This window comes from Lonchura striata, chromosome 15 (genome assembly GCF_050655825.1).
Source record: "Lonchura striata isolate lonStrDom1 chromosome 15, ASM5065582v1, whole genome shotgun sequence".
Lineage (NCBI taxonomy): Eukaryota > Metazoa > Chordata > Aves > Passeriformes > Estrildidae > Lonchura > Lonchura striata.
This window is the reverse complement of record NC_140717.1, coordinates 8,655,914-8,670,229: the sequence shown is the minus strand read 5'-3', so window position 1 is coordinate 8,670,229 and position 14,316 is coordinate 8,655,914. Positions and strand designations below refer to the sequence as shown.

Genomic DNA, 14,316 nt, shown 5'->3' with positions numbered 1-14,316 from the left:
GGGCCGCCGCCGCCAGGGGCCGCCGCTGGGGCTCCCCGGTGCTGGGAGGCGCCGGCGGGGCCGCCCCGTGCTCGCCTCGCCGCGGCATCTCCCGCCGGGGCCGCGGGCAGGGGGATGCGCGGCCGGGCGGCGCGGGCACAGCTCCGCCGCCGGGGCCAGCGTCCCCCCAGGGGCAGCGGCGGCCGCGGCCGCCCACACCTGGCGGCGGCCCTGGGAGCCGGATCGGGCCGAAGCGGAGGTACGCGCCGCCCCGGGCGCGGGAGGGGGGCTGGCCGCAGCGGGAAGGCAGGGCCGGGCCGCCGGAGGCCGCTGCGTCCCGGTTCTCCCCGGGGACACGGCCCGCGCCCCTTCTGGCCGCGCCCGATGGAGCCGGGGATAGGTGGCCGCAAAGACGTCACGGCGGCAGGGTTGCCTCAGGTGATCGCACCCGTGCCATTTCACCGGGCACCGCGGACGAGGGTGTGCCCGGGAATGGAATTTGAACCTCTGACGCACCCTGGATCGATTAAATCATTCCACCGAGTCCCTGAGCTTTCGCTCCTCATCGCCAGAGGTACAAAGTGCCCGCAAGGTTTGCCCCCCCAAGGGAGGGTACGGCTGGTGCTCTCCGGCAGGAGTTGGCAGGGATGGTGTAAGCCCGCCGGCCACACGCAAATCCTACCGCTGTGCGAACTGCGAGACAGCGGCGGGCTGAGCTGGAGCAGGAGGAGTTAGTCAGGGGCTGAGTCACGATTAGGTTTGCCCGCGGTAAGCCTGGCTTTTCCTGTTTGCCTGTGATCTACCGGCTGCCGGGTGTTCCGATTTAACCTCCTTTTACTTTTTTTTTTTTTTTTTTTTTTTTGCCAGGGATGACATCTAAGGATGCTTCAGGTAAAGCTAATAGTAACTGGAGATGACTTCGGCTATTGCCCTCGGAGAAACCAAGGCATCGTCGACTGTTTCCTGGCTGGTGCGGTATCTAATGTGTCCCTTCTAGTCAACGGAAGTGCTGCAGCAGATGCAGCCAAGCTAGCAAGGAGGTAAGCTACTCTCTTTACCTCCTTTGTGGACATCCTCCAGAGAAAACCAAGCCTGGGAAATTTAGTATTTTGTAGCCCCAGAATAAAGACTGTATCATAGCTCAGGCTGGTATGAGAAAACTGTATTCAGACACATTTACTATGACTCTTCATAGTAAAATTAGTGATCTGCTAACTAATATCAGTAATGGTCTTTCTCTAGTATTGGCCACTGCACCTTTTCCCCCCCCCTCAGGATAGGAAGCCATTTCCACTATTTGACTAATAGAACTTGGGTTTCTCAGACTTTCTCCTTCCACACTTCTAAAAATGCATAATCAGAAGGAAAGTGCACATTATATACTCAGACCAGTCTGCTACCCCTAAAAGTATATGAGCATAAAAACAGAAGTCTTTAAAGCTCATTTAATCGATCCATTTCACCTAGGTTGAACACAAGGTCAGCCAGACTCATTGCAGAATTAGGCAAAGGTGTGATTCTGCAAAGGCTTATTTATAAAACTTAGCAGTGGAAAACCTGACTTTTTCTCCACCCTGTAAACCTTTTTATAAAAGCACATCAATATTTCTATTAATTCTAGGCTTGATAAACATATCTGTAAAAATGCATACATAAAGAAAGGGACAATACCTTGTACCTACCACCTTCACTTCTTCACTAACTTCAGAGGCTGCTGGCACAGTTAGCTCTGCAGTGGATCAAATGCTATGTGTCAGTCTCATAGTCTAGTCCAGCAAATCCTTTAATAGGAAGCATTATTTGTGTTTAGGAGGTAAAACTCAGCTAATCCTTCAGCTCTGGTGTGGGCAGGTGCTTGGAAGCAGAAATATGTCCTGAAAGAGAGAACATCAGGGTTGAGAAACAATGTAGGAAAGCAGAAAATGAAAGGAGCTGTATTGCTATTAAATAAACTGAGACCTTATGCTTCAAATGCAGCTGCTGTGGGGAAGAGTTTTGTGGGAGTCCTGCTGACCTTGTTCTCACTGAGCATCCATCCTCAATTTGCTGTGATTTTAGGGGTACTTGCAAATTGCTTGTAGCTTCTTTGGAGCAGGGTGGTGGAAGATTGCCATGTTAGTGGCAATCTGGTCTGTAAAAAGGTTAGAGATTCCCCACAAACATCAAGGGAGGAACTGTCAGGGAATGAGAAGGGGGAGAGGCATGACACCAGCAAGGTCCTAAAATCCTATTAGTAAATGAAACATAAAGCACAGAGATAAAACCAGCACATCCCTCAGACACAGAGGCACTGTGAAACCCTTTAAGCCCCAGTGGTCTGGTAATATTGTCAGCTATTTTAGCCATGGTCTTTAGCAGGCTTTTAAAATAGAATCCACCTGGCCTCATTTCTATTGCCAGGAAGTAGGCCATGTAATCAGGGGTTTAAAAAGCATCTTTGAATCCAGGTCATGACACTGGTGCTGGCAGCTGATATGGGTGTGAAAAGCCAGGTTAGAGGGCAGGGGACCACAGAGGCTGCAGCGTGCTGCTACAATTAGATTATTTGATTTTGGCGGGGTGGGGGGGGGTGGGGAATGGGCATGGGGGAAATGTAATTTTGAATTGTCAGTGTGAATGAAATTGATTTAAATCTGTTTCTGAGCATATAAGCAGGGTGACTTTGGGAACATCTGCCAGCTCTGAAGATCAACAGTACAGGTTCTACAGTTCCTCATTTGTGTAACTGCAGGTATATTCAGCTCTACCCAGCCATGGCAGGAGCATTAGTAGGTGTGGAGAAGAGGTTTCCTCACTGTAATGGAAACCCAGCTTCAGCTGCTCTTAATTGGCACCTGTGTGTGTAAACAAACCCCTGTGTCACCCCTGAGATGTTTGTTCATGTTACAAAGGCTGATGCAAACTCTTTCTACACAGATGACAAATAGGTCAGACTTGCTAGAAATGTCATTGAGTCCTCCTCATCCTGCAGTGCAGAAATGGGAAAGTATCACTTGCTTGACTGCTTGTCAATATTATTCCATCTTTCCCCTTCTTGGTGACATCTCCCATCCCACCATAAATATTGAGGCTTTTTATTTTATGGGATGAAAGTCTGCCTGTTGGTTTTTTTTTCTCCTCATGTTTGTCTTCCCCTATTCAGCCTTGACCAGTGGCATAAGCAGGAAGAGTGGATCTACCCCCAGCTGAGAGAAGAGGCTTAAAGCAAGTAGCTTGTCCTTTCCTGAGGCACATTCCAGTGCTGTGGAATTTGGTCTTTCACACACATGGTGCCAGGATTGTCAGAGTGATGGACTGCTTTTATGACTTCTTGATAAACTATTGCATGATTGCTTGTAACTGCAAATCTTAAACTCTCACTCCTCACCTGGTTTTAAGCTAATTGGACACAGGCAGAGCTAATTAATAAGTAGACAACTTTTCCTTCCTAAGGCACCTCATGCTGCCCTACAATGTTAGGGCTTTGCATCCTTCAGAAAGGAACACAGTTCCTCTGAAATTTCTTTCTTCCTTTCATTTTCACAATAATTCTGTGGTTTCTGGGTATACCATCTGTTGCCCCGAGCCTTGATTAAAAGCCTTGGTAGACATGTGATGATAGTCAGCAGATCTTTGTATCAGCTCTAACACAAGCCAACTGCAGAACAGCAGAACTAAGCAGTAAAAAATACACCTTCCTTTACATTCAGGCTCAGCACCTTGGGCTTTCCACTGTCACAACTGGGCTGAAAGAAGGGGCACACTCATTTCTGGCAACAGAGAAGTTTCAGCAGAGGCCTGATTCATCACCAAATGACAAACCTATTGATACCATCTGCCAGAGCAGAACATAACCAGAGCAGCAGGTGGGAGAACAGACTGCCATTGTGGGTTGAGGGTTTTTTCAGTAACTCAAAACTTTCCTCTTTATGGGGCCTTGACTGACTGTGATTTCCTGCTTATCCATATAATATAATCTCAATTTTCTACTTAACAGGCCCTGCCTTGAAGTCAGCCAGACTTCCTGGTGATTATTCCAGAGCCTTTCCCAGAAACTGGAAGGCTTGTTTTGTAACCTGAAATGAAGACATGCCTTAATTTTTCCTTAGAAGTATGGAGATAGAAATAGATACCTAACAGTTTGCTGCTGTATTCCCCTCCCCTTTACATCAAACAGTTCAGGTGTCACTGAGCCTTAGGACCTGTTTTCATTTGTGTCCAAATAGCTTATGAAGATTGACATATTTTAGAACAACAATCTCAGTCTTCCTGGGTGTTTTCTTAAAATTTAGTACTGAACATCAGCTAAAGCCCCCAGAACGTCTGGGTACATGTAACAGAAGAATCTAACAAAGCCACATTTAATCACTCCATGTTTTCACTTCCTTTCCCATCAGGACTAATTGCAAATTGTGTGTGTAAATTGTGACTTAATTCTGACCCTCCCAGTTAACATCTGACTCATCTAGAAATCCCTCATGCTTTCTCATCAACCCTTGTATGTGACTGTTAATCACACAACAGACAGTTCCTCTGCTGAACTGTCTGGATAGGGGTGGGACCCAGTCTGAAGCCTTACACTAGAATCCCAGATCATATTGACTTCACTGGCAACAGCCCATTTTACTGATGTAAGGCTACAGTCACAGGAGCTGCACTTGATACAAAGATGTAATTACAACAGAAACTCAGGTCCCTAAGCTGTTACAGCATCAGCTCTCAACACTGCAAAGGCTTTAGAGCATTTCTGGCAGAAGAAAAAGTTTCTAGCAGTAATAGAGCAAAAAAAAATATGCTATTTGATGACAGATATTACTGAATGGTGAAAGCGTGTGTGAGGAGCACAAATGCCAACATGAGGAAACTAAGAAGTGCACGTTTTTACTCAAAGCCTTGCTTTGTCTGGCTTCAGACACTTGGGTGTTCACTGGAGTGGGATGTTCAGATACAGATATTTACATGAGGCTCTGACTTGGGTCACACTTGGGCTGAAACCTGATGATCAGCAGTTTCCTGAGTGATACAAATAGGTTGTTGAAGGTGGGATCTGTTTGCCCATTAAGGGAAAGGGGTAAAGTGCCATGCTTATGTGGTGCCAGAGCATCCAGCCTTCAGCAAGGCAGTTGGAACAGTGCTTGGCAAATCTCATCATTCTCACAGCCATTGCAACTGTCCTGTGGCATGGGCAGGCAGGACCCAGGACACTGTCACTCACACCAACTACAGAGTGACTCAGTGCAGTTCCCATCTCCAGGGTCAGTGCACAGGGATTGCAGCTGCACATTGCCTCAGCAGAGACATTTATTCAGAGCACTCATGTGGCAAAACAAGCAACTACTTGAAAAGGAAGCAGTTTAAGCAGTTTAACTGATTGTATTTCCTCTCTGATAACTGGACTAGGCCTGCTGACTCAGAAATCTTTCCATGGTGAATTCCTTTTAGCACATGCTGTAAGGATAGTTCCTCCTGCACAAGCCTCTCCTTTTTAACCCCCACCTCTACAGGGAATGCTGAGAAGAGAGCCACAGAGGTAACAGGCAACTTTCAGTGCAAACAGCTCACTAGGGCATTGACCTCAGTGGCCTGAACCTCTTCTCCACAAGTTCCCAAGCAGCTCAGTCTAATATTGCTCCTGCTGTAGGAGCACTTACCTGTAGCCAATGTCCTGTGACTATCAGGAGTGAAGTGAACCCCTGTGCTAAGTCCTGCTTCATCTCTGCATTCCCTGGGGCACTGGGACAGACTTGCAAACACAGAGGGGCCTCTCCAAATAGACTGGTAGGGTCATTGCGATTTAAAAGAGTCACCAAAAAGGATTTAGGAACACCGAGTAGATTCTTCACATCATTTTGTTTTTGCAATGGTAGCTGTGTGCAGAAACTAACCTGTTGCCTGAAGCCCAATACCAACCTTTTTTTTTTTTTTTTTTTTTTTTAATCTTGTGTGAGCAATTAGCAGTTAATGATCAGCAGTGACCAGCAGGGCCCACCCTGTCCCATCTGGAAATGGCTTGGGCAGAGCTGCTGGTCTCTGCTTCAGTATTTCAGCCATCAAAATGGCTATTTTACAGTCTTTTGAAAGATGTGGGCAACTGCAAAGTGTATTTCTGTAGCAGAAACAATCATACGTGTTCTGAAACGTGGGCCCTCTCAGGTTACTCCTGCACCTTGACTTTTCTCCCTGTGAGCTTGCAGTAGCACTCTGCTGTGCCTACTGATCTGCCCTTCTCCCTCTATCCTTACAGCCTTCCCAGCATGCCTTCTTCTGTGCACCTCCCACACATGAGTGTTTCTGAACAAGTTCCTCATGTGCAGCTTTTTGAGTTTTGCTTTCAGTGCCTCTATCCCAGAGCCATTAAACACACGCAGTTCCTCTCCAGACACCTCAGCATGCTCAGTCTGTCAAACCAGGACTGACTCCACGATAAAACTATTAAGATATTCAGCTGGTGTTAGGCAAAGCTCTGAAACACGCTCTAATGTTACAGTCAGGGTCTCCTCTTACCCGAGGACAAGGCCAGCTCTCTCTGCACTTCCACATTCTGCACATTCCCCAGCTCTGGGGCTGGGTTTGGCTCTGGCCAGGGGCTGCTCTCAAGTTTCTCAGTGCAGCCCTTGGCTCCTTGGTGTCCCACACCTGTCAGAGGGACTTGCCTTCTCCTGGAAATAGCCCCTCTCACAGCATTTGAGGCACTGCACAATGGAGGCAGTTCATTTGATGCTCCTGGGAGACAACCCTGAGAGGCTCAGCTGTTCATTTCTTGCCCTCCCACAACACATGAGAAAGAGAGTACTCAACAGAAAAAGTCCATCTGCTGATTCATGGTAACACAGGAATCCTTTTTTTCTTGCAAACAGCAGTGGGCTGTGGTACAAATAATACTCCAGCTGAGGCAGTAAGAACTTCCCAGAGACAAGAATCTGGGGTGGACTTCTAAAAGAAAACCAAAATAAAACCGCAGGCTTCCCCTCTGCCTTTGGGGTTGTGCAGGGTGCCCAGCTGGCCACAGGATGGAGGGGAAGCCCTCCTGCCACAGCAGCCCTTCTGCACTGTAGCTGCCCGTCACCCCCAGTGACACAATTTCACTTCTTGTATTAGCCAGGAGTTGCTGTGCACATGTGCTCAGACCCCTGCTATGATGAACATTTATCAGCAGTGAAACAATGGGGCCCTGCTGCACAGAAAGCACTAGATCAGAGAAGCCAAAGAGGACCTTTTTCTCCACAAGCTGTTCTGCTCCATTAAACAAACATTCAAGCTCCTTAATCACACAAAGGACTAATTTTGTTGCATACAATCTGACTCCTAACATTTATGTCTTTGAGAAGTAGTATCTAGCAACTGACTGCACCATCTACCTGGATCACAAGACATGGGAAGAGCCAGGAAAAATGATTTTCAGTCCTTCAAGGGACAAAATGAGCTAAATGACTCTGTCCAGTCATGGTCCAGTCCCATCCACAGTCCTGTCTCCAGTGAGCTGGTGCTTCACCAGTCAGCTTCAGATATTAGACAAGGGGAAGATCTCGGTTTTGCACCCTTTGCCTCAATGGAGATTGTTTTTGTTTTCCTTGTGGTACACGGGCTGTACCAGGGACACACCACACCCACTTTTAATAGCTCCATGCAGAAGTTCCAAGGATTTAAAACATCACAGACTTGCCTTGAAATTCACTCTGCACCATGACTCAGACTGGGCAGCACAGATGGAACATTGCAGTTCTGTCATCCACTCACTGGGTCAGCCAGAGGCCACGGGTTGTCTTGGAAAAAGTTTCAAAGCATCATTTTGGCTACTGATTCTGAGGATTTCCAGAAATGCTAATGAGACCAGCACAAATCCAAGCATGCACAAGTCCTGTTCTCATCATAGGGGAATCCACAGCACAGACCAAGAAGGAAACGCCAGCACTCTGCTAAGCCCTGAGGGGAGCTCTGCAGCCACACCAGCTCCGTAGTTTTGGTTTTTTTTTTTGTTTTTTTGTTTTTTTGTTTTTTTTTTTTAAGAATGTTACAGCAACTTAAAATGTGCAACTGGGTAATCAATTATACCCCTGGGACTCCTTAGCAAGGCTCTACACTTCACTGAGGGCCTCCTTGCACTAATCCTTCTTTGGCTGTGCTAGGGAGATGCTGCTCTGTACAGCTCATCCTTGCCACTCACTGAGTGATTGTTGCAGTAGACAGAAACCTGGCCACTGCAGGCAATTCCAGCTGCAGCTCCTTGTATTTCCACCTGTAGCCTGTGCTGTTGCCATAACAGCTTCCTTAGCACTGTTTATATATAAATTACTGGATTCTACTTAAGGGCAGCTTTAGGAGACTTCAAGTAAAACTCGAATGTCTCATAAATGTACCATCTTTAACAGGGTGAACAGCTCAAGGGGATACCTAGCAAGGGCTAAGGGAGCACTTTAGAAAAAGCTGCAAGATCTGGATTTTTCAGTTGGTTATCAGTGACTGCAGTTCCTGGAGTGCAGTCACAGCATTTAGCCCAAGATACCTTGTGCAGTGAGCCAGGATGGGGGCAGGGTTTGGGGGCACTCACAGGCTGGCCCTGGGTAGAGTGCTCAGGGTTGTTACCTGCAGATGTCCTGCTCTGGTTGGGGTCACTCTGTCATCCTTTCTGGCAGAGATACAAAGATGTACTCCGGTGAGCACTGCAACACCTCCAAGATCAGTGCGGTTCTTACTGTTTAATCTCCCCCTCTTTGACCACAGTGAGGGAGGTGCAAAGCTTGGCTGACATTTCACTCTCTTACAGATATAATATCCCAATAGGCCTGCATGCCAACCTCTCTGAGGGCTCTCCTGTATGTGAGGTGCTCAAGACAAACTCTTCTCTGCTCAACCAAGATGGATTCTTCCATGGAAAAATGGGATTCAGAACAGCTCTATCAAAAGGTCTCCTGAATATGTCAGAGGTAGGAGAAGGCCACATGCAGCTGTACAACTTGCCTTTCTGATGCAAATCAGCCTGCATTTATCCCAGCACATAACAGCTGAGGACCTTTCCCAGATCTCAGCTGTGAGTAGGCTTAGGGATGAACTCTGCCTGTGCAGCCTGAGCTGGCTTTTAGGTCCTGGGCCTCATTCTGCCAAAGGCTCTGCAGCCTCTGGGAATCCATTCCTCCCTGATTCAGTGCCTGTATACACTGTTAACAATCTGAGGAGGTAGAGGGGGCATTGGAACAGGTATTTACAAAGAACCTAGAGATCAGTAAAGAGCAAATGACAGAAAAGTCCTAAGTAGGTACCAGGCTTTTGATCAGCTTATGAGAAGTTTTGGTTCTCTAAGGAGATGACTGGTTACGCCCCATGACCAAGGTTGAACATGTTCAGGTGATCAAAACTGCATCCATTTTAAACAGAAATGGGTGTTCAAATATCCTGTGTAGGTAGAGCATCCCCATCAGCACCGTCCCCATAAGCAGAACCACAAAGAGCCCCGTGCCCAAGGGAGGCTCTGGGTAGCCCAGCAGTGCTGCACATCTCTGTACAACCACAGCACCTGCTGCTCCCCTGAGCTAGGTCCTGACTCCTGCCCAGTGAGGTCCCAGCAGCCCCATCACTCCCCTGCTCTCAGCCTCTGCCAGGTCTTGCTCTGACCCTTTTCTGCTTCACAGGTGAAGCAGGAGCTAAAGGCCCAGGTGGAGCTGTTCCATGAGCTGACAGGTCACCTACCTCCTCACATGGATGGGCACCAGCATGTCCATGTTCTCCCAGGTAAGAAGGAAATCTCCTTCCCAGCACCAAGCAGGTAAGAGACAGCTCAGAGGGGACTCTCCCTGCCACAGCTCCCTGTATGGGCAATAAGCCCCACCACAAGACACCGCAGGCAGTTGCAGTTTGAATGTTCCCACCTGACCCCACAGTCCTGCCCAGACCCAAACTCTGCTTGGAGCCCTGGGCCTTCCCATAGCAGCACCAGGGCATTAAGGACACAAATGGCCAAGGTTACACCTCTTCCTCCAAGGACCAATAATGCTCCTCAGCATCCTAATTCCATGTTCTCACCCACACTGAAGGAGGCAGACCAAAGCCAGCAGCAGGCTGGCCAGTTTAAACTGGAATGATGGAGCTTGACAATAGCTGGTGACTCTTTCAGATACTACAAGAACTCCATCCTGTCCACTGTGTTCTCACCCCAGTCCTCTCCTGCAGGTCTCAGCTTTAGAGATGAGCAAGGATCTTTTGTCCTTGTTTTGCAAATAAAGTCATTGTGGCACACAGATGGAAAATAGAGTGAGAAAAGAATCCAAGTTTTCCCACTCCAGTACTAACTGCCTCCAGATAACATTGCTCTGGCTGTACAAGGACTTGAGGAAGAATTTTTTCCTGACAGTGCAGCCACCTGTGGTGCACTCTTAACACCAGAGTCATTCACTTAGACTAAAGGCTGCTGGAAGGAAGGATGACAAGGCACCTACAGCAGAAGTTTAGGGAGAAATGTTCCAGTATAAAAGGTAACTCCCATGCAGATGGATTTCAGCAGAAGATAAATCAAATGAAATTTTATTTTCTTCAACACAGAAAGGAAAGAAGCCTCTGTGCTAACAGCTTGCAGGGGACACGAGAAGCTGGTTATCCAACTCCTGACTGCAGTCTCTGGTTTTACTTGCAGAGGTCAGACATGTATTTGCAGAGGTGTTAGAGGAATATGGGATTAAGTACACACGTGTCCCCATAGAGCCAGGCCTCCATAACTGTGACTGGATTCCACCATCCCTGATGGACTTTTACCTGGGAGTAGAAGAAGATTCTTTTAACACAGTGGATGTGTTTACAAAGCATGGAATAAGGTAAGACAGGTATTACTCATCCTTTTTTGTAGTAAAACATTAAGATTGTATCAGTGTCTGATAGTATCTTTCAAAAATGGAACACCATCTTTCTCTTTTCTCTTTCGATCTAGAGAAAGGTTCAGGAGGAGCACGAAAGTGCCAGGAGCACAGTGGCTTAGGAAGTTTTGTTTGAATAGAGATGAGTCACTTTCCATTTGAAAAGGAATGTTCTTTTCAGGGTATGCTTTTCAGCCTTTCTAGTAAAGCTGCATCAGCCTGGCATCTGGAATGCCAGGAGAAATGCTGCATCAATGCTGGAATTTTAAAAGTATTATCTAAGGAAAGCTTTCAAGAAATAATTTTTCATCTTCCTGTCCTAGTAAAGGGTTTTAAGCAGCAGGAATGAGACTAACAGGAATGAGACTAATTAGAAGCAGGTATTTGTTAAGGGGAAGCAATAAGCTCTGAGAGCTGGTAGTACCATAGCTGTAAGCAAACAGCCTTGTCAGTGTCCTGCATCTCAGGGGCCAAACCCTGAAAGCTCATCCCTTCCCCCAGTAAAATCCTTCTCTTAAAAGCTTAGACAATGTTTTATGGGTTAAAGGCCTTTCACTAGAGACCCTTGCAGTCACCTGTTCTTTGGGGCTGATGCCATTACTTCCTCAGTCCACTGGAAACATTATCTTCTGGGATTTTTTTTTTGTTTTGTTTGTATCAGTGGTTCTGAACACCAGCAGCAGGCTGGTATTTCTCCCTTCCCAATAAGAGCTGAGCTGGGCTCTTCTGTGATTATTCAGTTAAAGAGTCCAGCCTTGATTTCTTCTGAAAACATTTTCATTCTGCCCTCACATGCAGTGGCTCAGCTCTCCTGGACTCGTCCAGGTCACACTTAAAACTGACACTTGCAGCCAGACTTGAACAAAGAATTGTGTGAAGCTAAGAAACTGCTTGTTTGTGGTGTTCTTTAGGAGTAGCATTTTGTCCAGTTATTATTATGGGACTCTTTAATATATTCTGGCAGAAGGCTTCTTTAGCTGGGTGGTTGCCATTTTATTTCAGTCACTTTTGTTTCTGTTATTCAGGCTTAATTTATTTTGATAGTGTGGCATTTCTCAGTTTAGCACTGCTTTTTCCTTTTGGGACAATAAAATGCACCTGTAAGCTCACAAATGCCCAACACCCGTTGTGCTGTCACACAGTGCTGGGGCTGTGGTGGGCCTTCCTGTCCCTGCAGAACTGCTGCTTGAAGTAGAATCCTGCTTTTAATCAGGAAAAGTTCTGGTTTTACTTTTGTTTACAGTTAAAAGTTTTTTAAAACTCCTCCTAATTTTCTATCTTAAATTTTAGGTAAATTTTGATTCCTAATCCACTGGATGTAACACAATTCTCTACCTGCCTCTTTAGCATTAACAGCAGTGTTCCCTCCTCTGGCTGCAGGTGGCCAGACATTTACATAGGCCTGAGCACCATGGGCAGGAACATGTCTGTCAGCAGCATCCGCAGCGCCATCGACAGCGCCGTGCTGCAGCTCAGGGCCAAGGCAGCGCAGAGCGGCACGGTGACCATCGAGCTGATGGTGCACCCGGGCTACCCCAGCGTCCCACCCGTCGGTGGCTGTGGGGAAGGACCAGATGATTTCTCACAGTCCTGGGAACGCCTCCATGAACTCCAGACATTAATGAAGCCAGAGCTGCAGAGCCATTACAAAAGCAGGAATATTCAGCTGTGCTCATTCAAAGATCTTTAAATAAATGAGCAGGCATCCATGCATCCATTCTCTGAAGACACTGATGTCCAGAGAAGCCAGATCACTGTTACCAGTGTCACAGGCTCTGGTACAGCTCACAGGAGCTGTGAACAGCCTGGGAATGGACACCACCACCCTGTGAGCAGCTCCAGGCAGTACCCCAGAGCCCCAGCTGCCAGTTTTAAGGCCACAACATCTGCTCAAAATGTGCCAAACTCCTGTGACACCTCCTGCACAGTGCTCCAGTGCAGCACACACTCCCAGAGCTCAGTTCCTGCCAGCAAAGGAGCAGCACAGGCACAGACTTGGCTGTGAGACACTGCAGCACAGCACCCGGAGGGGCCTGATCATTTCTCCTTTCAGACTTGATAGCAAAACAAGAACCCTGCTGGGGAGCGGATGCTGCTTTGAAGCACCCACTCAGTGTAGGCCACCCACAGGAGACCCGGACCTTCAGCATTTGGTTCTCTGAAAGCAGCCAGTCCCTGCCCCTCCACTCGTACCTGCTCACCGGCAGTGAGGGCTGCAGGGACGCGTCAACCTCAGAGCCTTCCTCTGGTCGGAGCAGTCGGGTCACACATGGCCCCGTGGGGTCTGCAGCCACCTCAGCCGGCAGGAATTGTCTCTGCCTGTTTACGTTGCCTCTTGGTGTTAAGCCCCGCCTAGGAAAGTAACATCAGCTGTAGCCCTTTAGGAGAGGCCTCTTATTTTTTGGATGACTTTGCAGGAGCAGCGACTGTTGATCCATCTGCTATTTCAGTAACTGCTGTGTATGAGAGCAGCAGCAGCTGGTCCTGCACTGCCCACTGCCCCTCAGGACAACCATGAGCATGGCTGCGAGTGGAGAATGTCCCTGTATTTGTCCCTTTTATTCCTGTCACCAGAGTATTGGAACTCCAACAAGCCCCAGTAGTGCCGATAGGTTCTTAACTGCAGCCCTGTCATTCCTGTAAGGACTTTCACATGGGGAAAAAATATTGTAGATTGTTTATACTCAATTCTCTGCACAAGAGTGATCTATTTAACATAATTGGTTTTGTTAACAATATTTTTTAATATAAAATCATCATTATTCTTTTAAATAAAAAATAAACTCAGACCTTTTCTATTGCAAGGCTCCAGGAGGCTTTCAGGTTTAATTACACCTCGTGAGTGAACTAAGCCCACTCACCTGTCTGCTCTCACACCGCTGGAGGGGCCTCCCTCTCTATCATTAATGGGAACTGTCCGACCTTTCCTATAACACATAAGGAAGTTTTTGTCCTGTACAAGTAGGAAAGCCATCGAGGATGCTGTAGAAGGTATTTCCCCCGATTCTTTCCTATATTATAGAAAACGCCTTAGCTGTCTGCCGGGGCCGGGTGAGAGCAGGGCAGGCGTTTCCCTGCGGTGCCCCGGCCCCGAAGCCGCTCCCGGCGCTGCTGCCGGGGGGCGCCGGGACGGAGCCGCGCCCCGAGCGCTCGCACCGGGCAGCGCCGCCCCGTGCCCGCCGGGCCGCACTGCAGCCGCTGCCGGAGCGCGGTCCGCCGGTACGGAACCGTCACCGAGCCTCACGGACACCTTTAAACCTTACTGTGAACGTTTAAACTGCTCCGTGTTCCAAGCGCTGGATTGGCTCTGATCGCACCCGAGATCATCAGGACGTTACACACCTGTGGAATTTTGCATGCATTTCCTCGCAGCTGAGCACTGAAGACCTGAGGGCAGCTTTTACCCAAGCACTGTACTGTGAAAAATGGATTTTGTAAATTCATTATTTTTAAATGAAGAGCATTAAATCCCAAATTTACGTTTAATTAAAAAAAATTAATAATGAACTACTAAAAG

The 14,316-nt window shown here is 47.7% G+C and overlaps 1 protein-coding gene across 5 annotated transcripts in view; it reads left to right on the top strand.

Moving 5' to 3' along the window:
• Window positions 1–13,603, top strand: part of YDJC (YdjC chitooligosaccharide deacetylase homolog) — a 35,082-nt gene extending 21,479 nt beyond the window's left edge. For 2 of the 5 annotated variants that reach the window (XM_085593114.1, XM_085593115.1), the window contains exons 4-8: window positions 847–1,019; window positions 8,723–8,882; window positions 9,585–9,684; window positions 10,583–10,760; window positions 12,180–13,603. In XM_085593114.1, coding sequence (XP_085449240.1) covers window positions 862–1,019; window positions 8,723–8,882; window positions 9,585–9,684; window positions 10,583–10,760; window positions 12,180–12,489 — 906 coding nt within the window. In that variant the 5' untranslated portion in view covers window positions 847–861 and the 3' untranslated portion in view covers window positions 12,490–13,603. Of the gene's footprint in view, window positions 1–76; window positions 239–369; window positions 748–846; window positions 1,020–8,722; window positions 8,883–9,584; window positions 9,685–10,582; window positions 10,761–12,179 lie in introns of those variants that run through there. The other 3 variants (XM_021549906.4, XM_085593116.1, XM_021549908.4) reach the window with 3 other exon arrangements.
• Window positions 13,604–14,316: the final 713 nt, after the last annotated feature.